This window comes from Hyposmocoma kahamanoa, unplaced genomic scaffold (genome assembly GCF_003589595.1).
Source record: "Hyposmocoma kahamanoa isolate Upper Pololo Valley unplaced genomic scaffold, ASM358959v1 102, whole genome shotgun sequence".
Lineage (NCBI taxonomy): Eukaryota > Metazoa > Arthropoda > Insecta > Lepidoptera > Cosmopterigidae > Hyposmocoma > Hyposmocoma kahamanoa.
Window position 1 is genome coordinate 16,421,426 of NW_020653337.1, and position 19,173 is coordinate 16,440,598.

General features: G+C 37.3%; 2 protein-coding genes across 2 annotated transcripts; one reads left to right on the forward strand and one right to left on the reverse strand.

Moving 5' to 3' along the window:
* Positions 1-744: 744 nt before the first annotated feature.
* On the reverse strand, positions 745-5,066 carry LOC113233705 (DNA repair protein complementing XP-G cells homolog). Its single transcript, XM_026468888.1, has 7 exons — positions 4,780-5,066; positions 4,419-4,594; positions 4,137-4,345; positions 3,859-4,051; positions 1,905-3,780; positions 1,528-1,814; positions 745-1,451 (listed from the first exon to the last, which is right to left on the reverse strand). The coding sequence occupies exons 1-7, from the start codon at positions 4,865-4,867 to the stop codon at positions 750-752; spliced, it is 3,531 nt and encodes a 1,176-aa protein (XP_026324673.1). The 5' UTR covers positions 4,868-5,066; the 3' UTR covers positions 745-749.
* Positions 5,067-5,232: 166 nt separating this feature from the next.
* Positions 5,233-17,013, forward strand: LOC113233715 (suppressor of hairless protein). The gene is made up of 4 exons (XM_026468897.1): positions 5,233-6,670; positions 10,018-10,262; positions 13,797-14,022; positions 15,026-17,013. Exons 1-4 carry the CDS (start codon positions 5,819-5,821, stop codon positions 15,212-15,214), a joined length of 1,512 nt encoding a protein of 503 aa, XP_026324682.1. The 5' UTR covers positions 5,233-5,818; the 3' UTR covers positions 15,215-17,013.
* The last annotated feature ends 2,160 nt before the right edge of the window (positions 17,014-19,173 follow it).

Consider the following 19,173-nt stretch of genomic DNA (forward strand, 5'->3'; position numbering starts at 1 on the left):
ATTGACTATAGCGTCCGTTGAACTCATTAATAATTAATCTAAAGAAGTATTTTAGAGTAATTTCAATTACTATTATTACAGCAATAGTATAAAATCATTCGTAAAAAAAAACTTACCATCGCAAGTCTTGGCGGTACGTTTTATGGCAAAATGATGAAAAATTAGATATTGCCAAAATTCTTGAATCTTTAATGGAGTTCATTTGTTTTTGCTTTTTTTTAAATTAATTATTAACGACTATTATCAGCAATAAGTCTATCGTATAATATATGTGTAAAGATTTACTCATTTTCATAAATTAAATAAAGCGCAGGCCACACGGCGAGTTGCATGCAACTGTCAGACTTTAACATCGTCTACGGGTCGTATTCCAGAACTGTACTCAATGCTCAAGTCAGGATTTGAGCAGACTTGAGTATGATTTCAAGCACTGGAAATCGGACCTGGACTTGAGTATGATTTCGAGTGCTTTAAACCATACTCAAATCCTGACTTGAGCATTGAGTAGTTCTAGAATACGACTCTCAGAGTCGTATTCTAGAACTACTCAATGCTCTCTCAATTTATGGTTTAAAGCACTCGAAATCATACTCAAGTCCTGACTTGAGCATTGAGTAGTTCTAGAGAACCCATTAGGGTCGTATTTCCAGTGCTTGTGTTTCCAGTGCAATCCTGACTTGAGCATTTATACCAGAATAAGACAAATGAGCATTTATGAAAAACTTTTAATAAATAAAAACAGGGTAAAATTAATCACTATCACTACTTTCAGAAAGCTCAGCTTTTTCTTTAGGTAAATTTATTTTCCGTTTCGTAGTTTTCTTTTGGCGATCGATATTTGTTTTCCTGAATACCTCGATGGCCTTTAATTTATTTTGCAGCAAATTCTGCTTTTCTCTCTCCCTTTGTGGAATTATTTCTTGTACTCGGTCAGTTTTTTTAATAATAATTTCTATATCAGATTTTCCATCTTGCATAAATTGTGATACTACTTTGACACTATGGTCATGAAATACTTTGTCCTCGGCACTCTTTATCACTTTAGATATTGAAGGCCCAGGTATTTCGAGATCTTTTCCCTTACCAGCCTTTTTGGTAACTTTCCTCTTCCTGGTCGGTTTTGATTCATTCTCAGTCATATTATCAACACAAGCATTTTCTTGAGTTGGTCTTTCAGGGCCCATCTTTTCTACTGCTGCCTTTACACGTTTACTCATCTGGTCTTCCAAATTCTGAAATTCTACCTTCCTCTTAAAATAGTCATGAACACTCCTTTGACTCTTCCGATCAATCATTCGTTTTAATACTGGTTTAATTATTTCATCTAACTTGTTCTGTGACCAGCCAAATTTAGCTTTTGTATAATCTCTCAAAACTGTAATATCTAATTCACCCCATGTGAATTTATCTTCGTTCTTTTCTATATTTGGTTCCAGGTAAGCTTGGACTACCTGGAAGACAAAATTCTAATGTGTTTTTACAGAACTAAGTATTATTATTATGAGAAAAAAAGAATGTAGACCTTACCCGTGAACTTGGGAAATCTTCCGTTAAATGCACATTCTTTAATTTTCTCTTTAATGTAATATTATCAGTTCTTTTTCCGGCTTGTACCCACTTCTTAAACTCTTGCAGCCCAGCAATAACATGCTCATATCGGGCCTGTTTTGAAGTCTCACTCAAAAATATGTTTTTATTAAATGGAAAAGATGCAAGGATCTCCAAAGCCGTTACTGGACCTACACCAGTAACTCCGGTCGTATAGTCACTACCCACTAGCAATGCTAAAAGTATTAACTGTTCCCTGGATAATTCTGAAAGAAATTCAGACACTGTGATAGCTGATAACAAAAAAAAACCAAATAAAATTAATAATAGATTTAAAATCAGTACAACATGCTTACTGAATGACTTCTCGATACGTTCGGCCAAAAACTGCAGCACGTGCTTTTTCTGATTGAAGAAGTTCTTGTATACAGTTCTTCCGCCGAAAAGCCAAACATCGCTATCATCTGTTATAGTACCATCAGTCAATTTCACACTTTCTAGAAACGCGCACTGAGCTTCAGCTTCCATGGGAGCAACAATGTACGGAATACCAAATATTTGCAATAATTCTTGAGCCTCTTTGGTCATTTGCTCTGTAATGTTGCGACCTATACGATCTACTCGCCCCTTTTCATTAATTAAATCCCGTTCTGCACTTTGTAATTCCTCCTCTATAGTGTTAAGTTGTTCTAAAGATATTGGTTCTCGAGATGGTTTATCAATTAATTTGTCTGTTACAGTTTTTTCTGTAATATCCTTATTGGAGACTTTTTCCTCTATTGATTTTTTTTCGACTATTTCTGGTGCAGCTTTTGGTACATCTGTGCTCTTAGTAGCGTCTTGAGATGCTGTTTTAGGTTTATTAGCATCTGATTTTGTTCCATCTCCAACATTCATTTTAATGGTAGGCTCAGACAGTGCACCTTTTTTCTCAATATTGAGTTTAAACGAAGACATTACTTGCTCAATACTGTTATTAACTTCTGGATTTGTTTCACTATTTAAAGACGTATCTGTTTTATTAATGCGTACATGTTTTTCTGTCTTTATTACAGTGTCTGTGACTTTCTCTTTTACACAAGCAGGTGCAGGTTCGATATTTGCTTGAAAAATATCTGCAAAAATGTCGTCTTCTGGAGCGTCGCCTACGTTCAAAGTTAATTGAATTACAGGTTTTCGTGATTCCTCTTTTTCCGTCACTTCTTCAAAATCGATGTCACTTGAGCTTGAATCAAACTCTATGGAATCAAACACGACTTGTTCGGGTTCTTTAACACATTCTAAGGACATGCTTATTGCCCTTTCTAAATCCTCATCTAAATTTACAATTTCATTTCTTGACTTTTCATTATATTTGAAATTTGCATCACAATTTAACTGCTCGTAATTTTTCGCATCATCTTCTGAACTTGTATCAAGACATAAAATCGCTTGCTCAGAATTTTCTATACACATAACTGAGGCTTGAGTTGCATCCATATTGGTTTGAAAATTTTCGTGTGTTGTATTTAATTCTATAACACATTCTTCACATGTTTGATCACTATTTTTTTGATAGTCTTGTTTGCACTCATCGTCACTAGACGCGAGATCTATGTTATCAACGACATAGGTTTCTTTTTTAAGTTCTTCTATTATTTGATCAGCATTCGGTATTTTGTTGGATTCAGATTTATCATTTTTATTTTTCGCTACGATGTTATCTATAGCTTTGTTTGTTAAATCCGTGTATTGCATGATGTAAGCTTTGGCTGAAGACATATTATCTGGAGGTTCAAAGTCGTCTTCAGAATCAGAACTGTCTGTATCAGTCAATGCTGAGGTCCAGGAATCATCCGTTTTAGAATTACAAGTACTTATGTCGGTTTCATTGACACATTGTAAAGACATTCTTATAGCTTTTTCTAAGTCTTCTTCCAATTCACTTTTCTTCATAACTTTATCTTCACTTCCAGAAGGTTTTACTTCTAGTGTACTTGTTTCTGATGTGCTCTCTGCTTCCTGCTTTCTTTTAGCTTCAGCTAAAGCTTCCTTAACATTATTAATGAGTAAAAATCTTGTGTTATTATTAGAAGCGATACGACGGGTAGGTAAGCTTTCTATTTCGGTATCAATTCCTTCTTCATTAAGTAATGATTCAAGGTCATTCAGGGACATCCCGGTATCTCCCATTTCTTTTTCTGTTTCTTGTAAGCATTCTTGTACCTTTCTTCTTTTTAGCAACCGCTGCATCTGTGGATGACATTATGTATTTACCTACAGGAAATTCACCTTTCAAATTAATTGCAGCACTATAATCAAGCAATTTACCTGAAAATCAGAGAAATTATCACTTTTTTTTGGAAGTTCATGTAGTTTCCCCCAAGAGTTCATTTTCCTTGTCTCTTTCAACTCAATCAAGAGTTCATACTTTTCTTTTACTGGCAAAGCCTTAAAATTTTCTGATTCCATATCTATAGAATGCAAATCACCAACTGAACTGCTTGAATGCTCTTCTTCAGACCTAAAAATTATTACAAAAGGTTTGTTGTCAAAATATTGACACTTTGAAATACATGTATATATTTATTTTAATTATCTAAACATACTCTGATTCAGTTTCATCATCCCTCTGAGGTAAAGCGGGTAACTTAAAAATGTCATCATTATTCACATCATTAACAGTGCTTGTCTTGGGAGAAACCTGCTTGCCCAATAAACTACTAACTGCGGTCTTCTTACTCAGAACAAGAGCAAGTTCTCGTTTAAGCCGTTCTGATTCTGAGTAGTATTTAGCTTTGTGATCTTGACGTTTGGCCTGAAAAATTTACACAAACTTTACAAAGTTCAAAAATTTTGAAAGCTCCAAAATTTGCAAAATTTGCACTCACAATAGTTTCCCTTTTCAAATCTGGGAATCCACCATCAAACACAAATACTGGCTTGATTCTGAAGTAGAGCAGTTTACAGAGTCGTTGGAAGAGCCCCATTAAATGAGCATTTGGAAGTGGGGCACCTTTGGCGTCTTGGTATCCTTTCACCATCTGGTGCAACCATATTGAAATATCTGTTGGAATAATGAAATTTTGCCATTACTGTTATATGCTGGTTTATGGAGATAAAGTTAAATTTCCAGCCTACTTCAACAGTATCCAATCTTCAAAAGCAATTGAATGGTCGAAATTACATTGATTTTAGGTCAATGACCGGCCTTCACAATAATGACAGCTACTGATTAGCATGGGAACCTACCAACAGCTAAAACTTTATTTTCCAATGTCTCGACTGGCACTGGTTTCCCAACGGGCTCGATAAGTCGCCACAGGCCGGTGACTCCCATCGCGTGCGGCTACACTCCAGATTTTTTGTTTAGCCTAATGTATATGTATATAACAAAGGTCGTTCCCACGAGATCGGCGGTCAATCGTCGGGTCTTCCTCACACATCAACCTTTTCGCTCCATGAACTGGATGTATTTATCACGCACACAGCGACAATACCAAATGTCTGCTACTGGCTCACTGCGTTCATAAATATGTGTTCGGTTCACTACAACATATCAAATGGTTTACTATGCCGCGAACGCCCACTCTTTCCCACACTTTATTTTCTCACGCCCCATGCGTAACCCCACATCCTATGACCGGCTGTCTCGCCGTCATTCAGTTCAGTCGTTGGGTCGACCGACCCCACTTCACTTGATTTTGTTCGTTGCTCGCTCCACTCGCGTGTCTCGTTCGACAACAAGCTTGTACTTCTTCACTTTTTGTGTCTATGGTCCATTTTGACAGTTCGTATTTCTAGCGTTGTCGTATTTATTTCGCTGGACTATACACAAGTTTAATTAATTGACTTCTCAATTAGTTCGTAAATTATCAACTGAGAGTTTATCAGCCGATAAGAATCCCATTTCGAATGTAAATAATAAACAACGCAGCATGGAATGTTGGCTAGACTGTCTGAAAATTCTGCCATCGAACAGGTGTTTTTGAATGAAATGTGTGTTGCTGTTCCCACCGTAATTAATTTATAGTGCCGTGAATAATACACAAGTGTATCGATCGACAACATAATAGAATCCTGTGGCCCTTTTCATTTTACCGACGCTTTCTCGCGTATCAACAGTAGGCTGATAACAGGAGACGCCACTTCGCTCGATTGTATTGACTTCAGGCCTGCAATGTTTCACAAAACTGGCTCCAGATAGAGGTTTGGGAACGGAGTCATGAGCGAACAATTACTCGATCGATAGGACATGAGGGGAAGAAGGTGAGTGGAAGTCGTGGCGAGCATGCCGCACCAGTTCGGGAGCGGCGCGGGTGGCATGGCGGCGGGCGGGCCGTCGCCGCCGCCGCAGCACGGCGCGCTGTTCCCGCGCTATGCCAGCGCCGCCGGTCCCGGCGCCGGCGCCTACCGCCCCGAGGAGCGGAGGCTCACGCGCGAAGCTATGGAGCGATACCTCCGCGATCGCTCCGACATGGTTGTCGTTATCCTACATGCTAAAGTTGCGCAGAAATCCTATGGTAACGAGAAACGGTTCTTCTGTCCACCTCCATGTATTTATTTGTTTGGAGATGGTTGGCGGCTCCGTCGCGAGCGCATGCTGCGGGAAGGCGAGACGGAGCAGGCTGCTCAGCTGTGTGCCTTCATTGGTATCGGTAACTCTGATCAAGACATGCAGCAGTTAGACCTGAACAATGGAAAACAATACTGTGCTGCTAAAACCCTGTACATATCAGACTCAGATAAGAGGAAGCATTTCATGTTGTCAGTCAAGATGTTTTATGGTAATGGTCATGATATTGGTATATTCAATAGTAAAAGAATAAAAGTTATATCAAAGCCTTCAAAGAAGAAACAGTCACTGAAGAATGCTGATTTATGTATTGCAAGTGGAACAAAAGTTGCCCTATTCAATAGGCTCAGGTCACAAACTGTATCCACAAGGTATCTCCATGTGGAGAATGGGAATTTTCATGCATCATCTACCCAGTGGGGTGCTTTTACAATCCATTTGTTAGATGACAATGAGAGTGAGTCAGAGGAGTTTGCCGTGAGAGATGGTTATGTGCATTACGGCTCAACAGTGAAGCTGGTGTGCTCAGTGACAGGCATGGCTCTACCAAGGCTAATTATCAGAAAGGTAAACATTTTTTAAATTTTTTTAAAAGAAAGATGGTAAATTTGTTATCCACATCAAACCTAATAAGACAATTTTAGAATAAGTTAATTTAGCTAGTATAAGATAACTATTAAACAATTAATACTAGAACTATAAGACTGTTAACACTTGCTAGACCATTATTCCGCTTGCCTTAAACTAGAGAATGGACCTATGATGATTTTACCAACCTGCTTTGTATTGAGTTGTTTATTTCAATTTACACACACCACACACATTCCATTAAAAAAATTATAATTTTTTTATTTATTTTTTAAATAGATATAATAATAATAATGCACACACTCAACATAGCCCCGCACTAGGGAAATCCTGTGTCGCGGGTGCCATGGAAAAACACATAAACAACCACAAATTACACCCAAACTGTCGAAAGAAATAAATGTAGGCCATACAAATATTTCTGCCGGCCCAGGAATCATACCTGGGACCTCTGGGTGGCAGTCCGGCATGGTAACCTTTCTGCCACAGAGGCAATTGGTGTTAATATTTATTTTATTTTAAATTATTAGAAATGCTACACGGTTATTGGGATGGTCCTATAAAAATACTGTATGTACAGAATAAACAAAGTAAATATTGGTGGAGGTATAGAAATATATCCAATTTCATTATTAGGGTTTAAATAAAATATTATTTTATAAAATAGATCCTTAAATTACAATGTACTTAAAGAAATTTGCCAATTTAATGTCCCCAATTAATTAAAAATATAGCCTAATCTTACTTCAGTAAGAATATAAAGAAATTGCTGTTTATGTTATTGCTAATCTGCAATTTCTTTCAGACAACTTTTGGGTAAAGACATTTTCCTTATCATTTAACTGCCTCCGTGGTCGAACGGTTACTACGGACTGCCACGCAGAGGTCCCAGGTTCGATTCCCGGGCCGGGAGAAATAGTTGTATGGCCTACAATTATTTCTCTCGTGACTTTGGGTGTAATTTGTGATTGTCTATGTGTGTCCATGGCACCCGCGACAAAGGGTTTTACAAGTGCGGGGCTATGTTGAGTGTGTGCGTTATTTATTGGTTGCAGTACTGAATTTTCATTGATAAAGTAATTTAAAAATAAACTATAAATTTAAGTAGTACAATAATAATAATTATTATAAAATTCTTTGTTTACCATAATTACAACATGTGTAAAAATTTTCAAATTTTTCAGTTTTTTAATTTTTTAGTTGATATTTTTTAGTATAACAAGTTTTACAAAAGAAATTGCCAAACAAACATTTTGGTTCATTATAGAAGCTGACATTCAATCATTTGGCTAGTTATGTGACAAGTTTTTGCTGAATTATTTTTTTTATTTCATAGCACAATCATCACAGGCGGCTGTTTTTGTTACACAATGTATTCCTAAATAGACATAAAAATTAGCATCATGAATATGAAACATGCCTAAAACAACACAACTTTTACTGATTGGATCTCTGAAATCTCAAAACATAATGAGCGCGCCGTGAAGTAAACAATCCGAATTACGTTCGATTTGCTTAAAATTATTAAAATTGGTTGATTATCTTCGACCTTCGGTTAAAACAAAGTCGTGTATGTAAATATTATGTGCAAGTGTTTGTAAACTTTTTATTTGAGAGAGGTTTTAAAAAATTATATAAAAAATGTATAAAATCCTATACTTCGTGAAGACTGGATGGTTTACAATAAGAACTTCAGTGTAATAAAGTTGAGCCTTAAAAATTAAAAAAACAAGCATAAAAGACTCCAAGATACTATAAAATTTTTAATAAAAAGTTCGATATAATAACGTTCAGGCGAAAAAATGAAATAACAAAGAAACATACAATGTATAAAATCCAATATATCAAGAAGGCTGTATTCAGACGTAAATTCAGTATGAAAACGTTCAGGTGTGCATAAAAAGGGTATTATTACTTTTGCGCCTTTTTCCGAACACTGGAGACTTATCCAGAATGTTCGGGAACTTTTCTAATTTTAAAAATTCTAAAAAAAAAAACTATGTTACATGTTACAGCTGACTCGCAATTTTTATAGAGAGCTAAATTCTTGTTAGAATTTACTGTCCAATAGAAGACCATTCCAGTTTTTGGGAAAGGTCTGACCACTTCTGCGTGTAAAGAAAAAAAAAACACATTTCACCCCACTCTGAACAAAATGTAAAACAAATCAAATAAACCACAAACACGAGTGCCTATGTTTAAAAATATTCTTTGTCGCACGAAACTCTGGTTACACAGTGAAAACGCCGTGAGAAGTTTCACAGCAATTCAATTTAAGTTTGTTTATATTTTATTATTTGTAGCATGTAATGAATGGGAGTGAATTTCTAATATTATGACAAATATTAGTATTGACTATTATTAATATAGCTAATGGTTTATTTGCACATTAATGTTACATAAGGGACTCACCACATTTATTCACACGGAATCGCCTCGTGAAGAGTGAAAAAGACGTTGCGCGTTTCACTCCGCTCGGATCGTCGCGAGCCGACGCGAAAGACACAACATTATTTTTGATCTTAATACATGGACTTAATGCGATTCCGTGTCAATAAGTGTGATGACTCCCTTATATAATCCCTGGGAAACATTTTCCAAACAAAATTATTGTACATACAATAATTATATTTATTTAAATTTTATTTTGTCATAATGAGTTTTATTTAAATGTTATGATCGATATAGCTGTTCACTGTTTTTTTACATTATTTAATAACATATACCTGCACGCAAGCAGTAACTGATAACAGCCAGTATCCGCATATACGCCATTTAATCGTTTTTGCTTTATTAAATGCGTTGTACAGTAAAGCAAAAAAATACACATTCAATTCAGTGTCTATGACAAATGAGTAACATTTCTTATCAATCTTTATTTAAAAGAGTTATACTAAAACATAGAAAGTTATGGCGTCTGAACGAAAGGTTTACATGATCACTCCTGTTAAAATTTAATAGACAAACCACAAAAAGAATTAAATTTTCTGTTATATGGAAGTTTATATACAAATTTTTGCGTTATTTCTAGAAAACATCTTAATTTCTATTACTAACAATTTTTTTTTAAATTATTGATAAAATTGGAAATGGAGGTATTTTTTCGTATCTACATCAGTAAATTAGTTTAAGAAAAAAATGCGAAGCAAATCCTACAAAATAGTTTCATTTCCAATTACAACAATCCGAAAACCTAAAAACGAGATTATTCGTATATTGTTAGGAAAATTTATTTTAATTTGTTGGATATTTAGGTACCGAATATTTAGTTTAACTGTTTTTGTAATGTTTTCATTATTACATTCAACAATTTTTTTTTCCTCAAGGTGGACAAACAAATGGCTCTTCTAGAAGCAGATGATCCGGTTTCACAACTACACAAATGTGCATTCTACATGAAGGACACAGAACGCATGTACCTCTGCCTATCTCAGGAGCGCATCATACAGTTTCAAGCCACACCATGTCCGAAGGAGCCAAATAAGGAAATGATAAATGACGGAGCCTGCTGGACTATCATTAGTACAGATAAAGCTGAATACCAGTTTTATGAGGGCATGGGACCTGTCAGGTAATTTGCATTTTTTAACATTTTTTTTATTCTGTACATTACAATAATTGATTACACAATTTAGGTACATTATATTTAAAATTGCAAAATTAAAACATAAAGCCAAAATAATAATGGTCATATTTTACAACCGTTGGACAAGTGTCGGTTTTTTGGAATTCTTTGCATATTTTTAGGTACATTAGAATAGAATAGACATTTATTGCAACGATACAACACATAGATGCAAAAAAAAACAAAAATGGATAACACAGACAAACGAAATAAAATAAAAAGAATTAATAAACAAAATAAAAAATACAATAAAAAAGCAACATAAAATAAGACAAAATCTGACAAAAAGCAAAAAACAAAATGTAACGACTAAAAATTTTGTACTGCCATATGTGCGGTTGTGGCGTACGCAAAAGGACTTCATTCAGCATAAGCCACAGCCATAATTGACTGTGGCGCTTGTTTTCAATGAACCCTGAATTACATTTTGTTAGTATGTCAATGCGTATCTTAGATAGTTAAATGGGCAGTTTCTGTTGCTGTTCTTTTCCAAGATTGTCTGAATCACACGCGGTAAAAAAAAAAACGAAAATATCAGACGCTGTCCACCTATATATCTATATCTAGAGGTGGACCACACAAGCGTGCGAATACACGAAATAGGCTCTCAGAATATCTCCACATTTATACAATGACGCAGTATTTCAGAATACTACAATTTTCAACTAAGCATACACCGACCGATACATTCATGAACAAACGTAACTTTATCGTGAATAAAGCACCCATCTTCCTTTGACTTAAGAATAGGCAATAGAAGGACGCAATGATGAATCTAAAGAGTTTATTTCTATAAAAATCGTAATTGAAACTGGGAAAACAAAATTAAACTAGTTCGACCCTCTAAGCGCGACCCATGCAGTTTGGATGTTTTTTAACAAATATTTCACGCATTATTATACAAAAACAAATCTCTGCAACAAGCGCATAGAAAAATTCATAAGGTCCGCTAGCTCGTTCCTAACTCCAACTAAGCCAAGTTGGCATAGCGTCTGGCACAGTTTGCTTGAAGACGATGGTTCGAATCCGGACCGTCTCCTTTTTCGAAAAATCGCTTTTTTGGCTGTTGATCGTATATTCTTTCGAGATTTTGATGCATCGATGTGGCAAATCTTAGAGCTCACGATTCATAAGTGAAATGGATAATCGAGCCAACGATTTCGAGCAATCAATGTTCGATCAAACCGCATTGGGAACCAGCGCTAACCCATGTTTTATACCGTATCATTTATGGCCATTTTTCAGCACCTTATGTTATAGGTAAATGACTCATGGCATTAAACGTTGACCGTGGATACTTGCTACCCGCGCGGGGACTATTCTTATACTTCAGTTTTGCTTGATCGTCACATTGCGGCATGCTAAAAAAAGTGAACATTACAACTAAAGTGTGAAACACACAGAGAACGGGTGCGAGTCGGGCGCGGATCGGGTCGGAACCGCGGCGTGTCTAATTCCGTGTCTTTTTTTTATAATACTAAGTGACGTAACAAAAACAAGTAGTGCGCCTGGTAGTAAGCCACACGCCTGCCCATAATAGTTACAGTGTTACACAGAACTTTAAATCATAAAGGTCTGGGGGCACCGCCACTGCGCTCTCAATACTATCACAAGCATTATATGATACCAAGTGAGACAGTGTTGATAAGTCTTATGTGCCTGTAATTTCACCAGCACACTTACCCTTCACAACCGAAACACAGTAATGTGACCATTATATACTACTATACTGCTTGGCGGTAGAAACAGTTTAATGGCTTAATGATTTTTATGGACGCGTGTGGTGTGTTTGTCGTCCATATCAATACACGGAACGGTCAGTCAGCTGTGGTAAACGGCCCGAAACGTTGGTTTGTTTCAAAAACTATATAAATATACAAATATACGCGATTTAGTTCCGAAAAAAATAGTTAACTAGATTTACAATCTTGTCGTGCGCCCATCTCGCGCTCCCGATCGGTGTGTTGTCGTCCATATAAATACACGGAATTAGACCCGCCTCGGTCCCGACCCGCCGCGGTCCCTACCCGACCCGCGCCCGACTCGTACCCGCTCTTTATGTGTTTCACGCTTAAACTGTCGGATAACTAACGTATTTAAGTTAAATTTCTGCTCGACATTTTTCGAACCAGTCCGTGGTCCTTAATCATGAGATACCGCGGCGGTGACTCGACGGAAATTGAGTGCCAAAGCCATACTCAGTACGGGTGCAAGCGGCTACCCTCGTTTGCGTCATTCTTATTAAGTCATATGCTGGATTGATTGCACACTACAATAACAACAAATAACACGTCGAGCATAAATGCGACTTAAATAATCGAGTTAGCCGTTATTATTAGTTAATAATCCGTGGTAGCCTAATGATTTGACTTATTGTCTCTTAAGCAGACGCCGTGGGTTCGAATCCGGACTCACACTTCTGAGTTTCTCTTAATTTATGTGCGAAATTTAATTTGAAATTTACCCGAGCTAAAGGAAAACATCCTCATGAAACCTGTACGTCGAAGGTTCACAACCCTCGGAAAACGGATAAAAAGTGGTGGACTATGGCCTAAACCCTCGCCCAATAGACCCTTGCCCAGCACTGGATTGTATATGATTAGTTAATATGTATGGGTTGATGATGATGATTAGTTAAAATGTCACAGTCTCACGATGGTTTTCTATTTAAAAGTGAAGATAATAGTATAAATTAAACAAAATCTTGCAAATGAATTTATTTTTTTGGATCTAAATTGCGTAAACGACGGTGGAAATTCGAAATGTAAGGAATATTTTGCCGTAATGGAAAATGTCCCTTACTACAAAATGTCTCTTCCAAAATTCGACACTTGGACGAAGTTATTATCCTTATATCGACGGTGGAATGTTGAAATGCCCTAAGGCCCAATTCACACTGGCGCAGAGTTGAAGCGTCGCGTCGCGTTCTGTTTTTCAACTATAGCGCCTGGCGACGCGCGTCAACGCGCGACTACGCTCGCATTCGTGCGCCCTGATCAGTGTGGTCGGCGTCTGACGCCTGACTGCTCCCAAGTAACGTGCGGTGACGCGCGAAACCGCTCGACTTCAACCAAGCGTCGACGCGCGTTTTCATATTTGCATAACAATATGTATCCATGGTACCCGCGACACAGGGTTTCCCCAGTGCGGGGCTATGTTGAGTGTGTGCGTTATTTATATTATTTATAACACAAATTTGTACCTTAATAATGGGAAAATAGAGATGTATGTGCTATAGGCGAAAAATATGACGCGTCGCGACACTTCGACTCTGCGCCAGTGTGAGTTGACTTACGACATTTTAAATATTCCACCATCGATATGTTTTTTCAAAGAAACCATCGTTTCGGGCTCTTTACAGGTTCAGTTGACTGTTTTTGATCGGTGGACGCGATTCAGAGCCGGAAAAAACTTTCATTTCCAATGTCTAACAATCGCGAAAACCTAAAATCTTGATATAAACAATTTTTTTTTTACCAGGAACCCAGTTACCCCTGTTCCCTTAGTCCACTCGCTAAACCTAAACGGTGGAGGTGACGTAGCTATGCTAGAGCTGGCTGGCGACAACTTCACGCCGTCGCTGCAAGTGTGGTTTGGAGATGTTGAAGCCGAAACTATGTATAGGTGTGCGGAGTCTATGTTGTGCGTGGTGCCGGATATATCGCAGTTTAGAGGGCAGTGGTTGTGGGTACGGCAGCCCACACAGGTGAGTTTTATATTTAAAACTTATTGCTGTCTGGCATCCGCTATTCTTAATGAAGAAACTATTGTCTCATTGAGCGCGATTTTCATAGACATTATATTTTCTTGAGCCGATCGGCTTTTTGCTTTTTTAGAATCGAAAATTTTTGACGACTTCATAATGATTCAGCGTCAAAAAATAATAATAACTGTTAACACGCACACACTAACGTGCACACACACATATCCCGGTACTAAGGAAACCCTGAGTCGCGGGTGACGTGGACACACACATAGACAACCACAAATTACACCCAAACTCACGAGAGAAATAAATGTAGGCCGTACTTATATTTCTCCCGGACCGGGAATCAAACCCGGGACCTCTACGTGGCAGTCCAGCATGGTAGCCATTCGGCCACGGAGGCGGTTTATCTGATGATCACTCAAATAATTTTTATTAATTTCGACGGCCTCCGTGGTCGAATGGCTTGTTGATGCCACTATCTCTGAAGTCCCGGGTTCGATTCCGTGCCGTCAAAAGTGCCTGTAGAAAAACTAACTATTCTGTATTGTCTCTGGTCTGGATGTTTGTGGTGCCATCGTTGTTTCGTGTTTCCATAACACAAGTACTTTAGGTACTTACTTTGGGATCAGAGCAACGTATGTGATGTTGTCTAATATTTATATTACTGCCTCCATGGCCAAACAGTTAACATACTGGTCTGCCACGCATTGGTTCGATTCCCGGACCGGGATAAATATTTGCATGGCCTACATTTATTTCTCTCGTGAGTTTAGCTGTAATTTGTGGTTGTCTGTGTCCATGGCACCCGCGATACAGGGTTTCCCTAGAGCTGGGCTATGAGTGTGTGTGTGTGTGTGTGTTGAATAAAGACAGTCGACTAAAATGAGATCATAATAACGATCCTGCATTTGAGATTAATTTAATAGGGCGGATCTGGTTCACGCGATGAAACACGTGCCAATGTTTTGTGTACATGTGTAATAGAATACCTCTGCTTCAGGTGCCAGTTTCGTTGGTAAGAAATGACGGGATCATATACGCTACTGGCCTAACGTTCACGTACACACCTGAACCAGGCCCAAGGCCTGTTTGTGCACCTGTCGACGATGTCATGAGGCCCGAACAATCGGGAGCGTGGCACCACGAGCCTCATAATAGCCACAGACTGCCAGACAACACTCTGCAATAGCCAATGGACTGCAGACTGGACGACAGTCTGCAGTGACCCTAAATGATCAACACGCACACACAAAGGTACAGTTGGTGTGAAACAAAGATGACACCAAAGAATCAGTGTCTACAAAGAAATAAGCGCTTATTGAGGACATTAGAATTAAGAAGTGACTTTGCTGGCGAAGTTTAGTGAAGTTTGGTGAGTGAAAGACATTTTTGTAATTAGTTCAATAGTGCCTAATGTCTGGTCCGTATAGTGTGATCCTGTAGTCTGCCTTTCGGCAGAAATTTGAGGATTGTGATAGTTTGTTACAATTTGTAAAAAAATCTTCATATACGGCCAATGCTGAGGAAGCTACAAATCACAAATTGGCAACCTTAATCTCATTTTCTATTACACGAAGTTGTAACACATTTACATAAATATCGCAAAAAAACAGGGCAATCTCTGATTCGTCACTTTCTCTCTATAGTCCATTGTGCAGCAATCTCCCACACAATAATGAGGAGAAATAATTTTGAGTAACATTAAGTTAAAATATCAAGGATCGTACTAAAGAGCTTTTATAAGCAAGAAAGTGCCACTGTCAATTGCTTTGTTTAAAAGTATGTAATACATTGCGAAACTACGAAATTAGAAGGTGTTGTGCCTAAATAAAATTGTTGTAATAAATTTATGTTTATGCTCGAGATTAAGAATACACCAGAATATAAATAAGGCCCTAGCAGGGACCTTGGTGAACTCTATGAGTTGATACTCATGAAATAATACTTGCAATAAGCGACGTTCCTATAAATCAGGCATTTCAATCTGATTAATTTCAAAATTCGTCCGTTTTTTCTTATCATTCGGTTTTGTTTTGTATTTTTAAATGAAATAAAATTGGATATTAAAAAAAATCACAGATCTCTACACGGAAACTTGCCTCTTTTGATGATCTAAAAGATACATTCGATATTTTTATTTTTAATCAATCATTAATGATAATGCAAATAATTGCTTAAGGTTTTATCAGCAAATAAGTTCCTTTTCATCAGCATTTAATTTTCGACTTTACATTTACATTAATAAGAAAATTCATAAAGATAAAAGATCTCTGCAGTAAGATTTGTTTCTTCGGGGCCAAATAGCTGTAAAATCCATGACAAGTCATTGTTTATACTACAATGTTTTAGTGTTAGTAAGTTTTATCTTGGTTTGACGATTTTTCATGAGTGAATTGAGATTAAAAATAAGACGTTAAGTATATATTCATCGAAAAGACAGAATTAATTTTCGTGTTGTTTTACATTTATTTGATTACGTTTGGGATCTATTTGGGAGCAAATATTTGCTCCGATTATGCCGAATATACACAAATATATATTTCCGTGTGACGTGAGAGGTCCGATACATAATGCGAACTAGCGTTGTCCGTTATCGCTGTACGTATGTATATTTACCGAAATATTAAATGAACAAGTTAGATAAGTAGCATTTAGTCCATAGTACACTTTTTATGATTGTCGAAAGATTATAATGAAATTCTATTTATTTTACGCAAAATCTAGTATAGGAAATTTATTTTTGGTCATTAACGGTGTGTATTATTAATAAAAGTGTGATTTCAAACATTCCAAGCGGAAACTGTAATGAGAAGTACAAAAAATAACAATATTTTTGTAGCTACAAATTTAATTGCGAATTATTGAATCGGTAAAAGTTACAGTATTACAATGAAATTAGTATTAAATTCGGTATACACCGCAATTATTGTCAATTTAGTAAAAAATACCAACCGTCATTTTAAAGACATACTCGTGAATTTTTATCAGTTTACATTTGGTACATATTTCTATAATGGACGAGTTCGTATTGCAAAATAAAATTGGCTGCTCATGTGAAATATTGTCGACGCACTTATACGACACAGTTTGTGAAACTTTAGAGCAGTAATTTTAAATATGAATATTTTTAATAAAATGAATTTAAATAAGTTAAACATCTTTTTTTTACTCAGTGTTCAAACCTAGGGCTGTACTCTCGAAGCACGAAATTCATGGTTACGGCCATTTTCCCAGTACGGATGACCTACGGGACTACTCTTCAAGTCCGTCAACGAAAATGGGGGTCCGTTCGAAGCTATCACATCGCGTTATCGTATATTCTTAAAGCCTATGCACACCGCGTATTTTATAGGTACGCGCCGACGACTCGCGTTTCACGACATCTGTAGTGAATCTATTCAAACGCGCGCAAACATCGCGTAAACTTACAGCGTGTCAACGGCGCGTATACGTGCAAAGGACGCGCCTTTTTGCCGTCGTCGGCACGTATGAAATACTGCCTCGGTGGCCGAACGGACTGCCACGCAGAGTTCCCTGGTTCGATTCCCGGGCCGGGAGAAATATTTGTATGGCCTACATTTATTTCTCTCGTGATTTTGGATGTAATTTGTGGTTGTCTATGTGTGTGTCCATGTCACCCGCGACACAGGGTTTCACTAGTGCGGGGTATGTTGAGTGTGTGCGTTATTGTTATTATTATTATTATTATTTTAGGGTCTTAGATCTAGCCCCGACCGAAGCTCAAGTCTGAGGTCATCCATAGTGGGAAAACAACCGTAACTACAGATTTCGTGCTTCGAGAGCAGGGCCCCTGATCTGACGAACATAATTGCATTATGGACGGATATTATGGACTAAAGATACACTGTCCGCATCGAAGTAGCAACAATTAGGCTTTAGTTCCGGTGTGTAACGATTCTGCACAAACTTTTCTTAATCTTAATTCTCACGGCTAGCTGAGGCGGATCTCACAGTCTCAAATCTCATTGTTTAATTAAAACGGAGCGGTCAAGTGTAATTAACTACTTATGAATCAGAGATAATCAAGAAATCAGTGCCCCGAGTAACTCGTGTGGGAACGTCTTCAAAAAGTCTTCACATGATAATAACAAGTGTCTTCCCCCTGCATAGCGTTCCGCCCCGCTGGCTCTGACCTCAGATAATTATCACAAAGTTATAGCAATCCACTATTGTTCCTAGCTGAGATTCATGAAAAACCGGGATTTAATATTCATGACATTTGAATCTAGGTTTCTAAATTGCGCTACAAAAAATCGTATCATAATTCAAGTAGGTACTAATTGTGTTTTGTCAGTCCGTTTCAATTCGTTGAAAACTTCTTTATAATTGGAAATGGTATCGCGTGTTGGTAAAATTGTACATGTGTGTACTTGGTACATGTATTCAAAGAGAGTATTTTTATCACATGAGTCAATAACTTTTATTTAAAAAAATCGACCACCTCAAAAGTTTGTGGAATTACATCTGTTTGCAAGTGGTATTGAAATGTGAAATCCAATAAACCGGATTCGTCACCTAATTTGCCACCCTTAGTAGAGGTGGAACATTTTCTTCACATTGAATGGGACCACTAATAAGGTACCCCCTTTCCAACAAAAAAGGAATCTTAGGGTCGTATTCCAGTACTGTACTCAATGCTCAAGTCAGGATTTGAGCAGACTTGAGTATGATTTCAAGCACTGAAAATACGACCCTAATGGCAAGGACTTGAGTATGATTTTCAGTGCTCACTGCAATACTCAAGTCCTGACTTGAGTATTGGGACTTGAGTATTGAGTAGTGTTCTGGTATACGACCCATAGAATCGGTTCACAATTATAAAAAAATACAGTCGAATTCAAAAGCTCCTCCTTTTTTGAAGTCAATTTAAAAATAATGCGGCCTATACGACACGAAACCAATTATATATATTGTGGGCTAAATTCGTAAATCTCGTGATCTCCGCCGTTAACGTGAACTTTTGAGTAAGCACAAAACCGGAATTACTAGAAATAATTATATGACAATTTATGAATTTACCGTTATTTTATAACTAAAATAGAGTCTACAAATTATATTTTAAGCTTTAACTGCCAGATATTGTGCTTGAAGAGTAAAACCGGGATTTCGTTCAAAAATGTAGTCAAA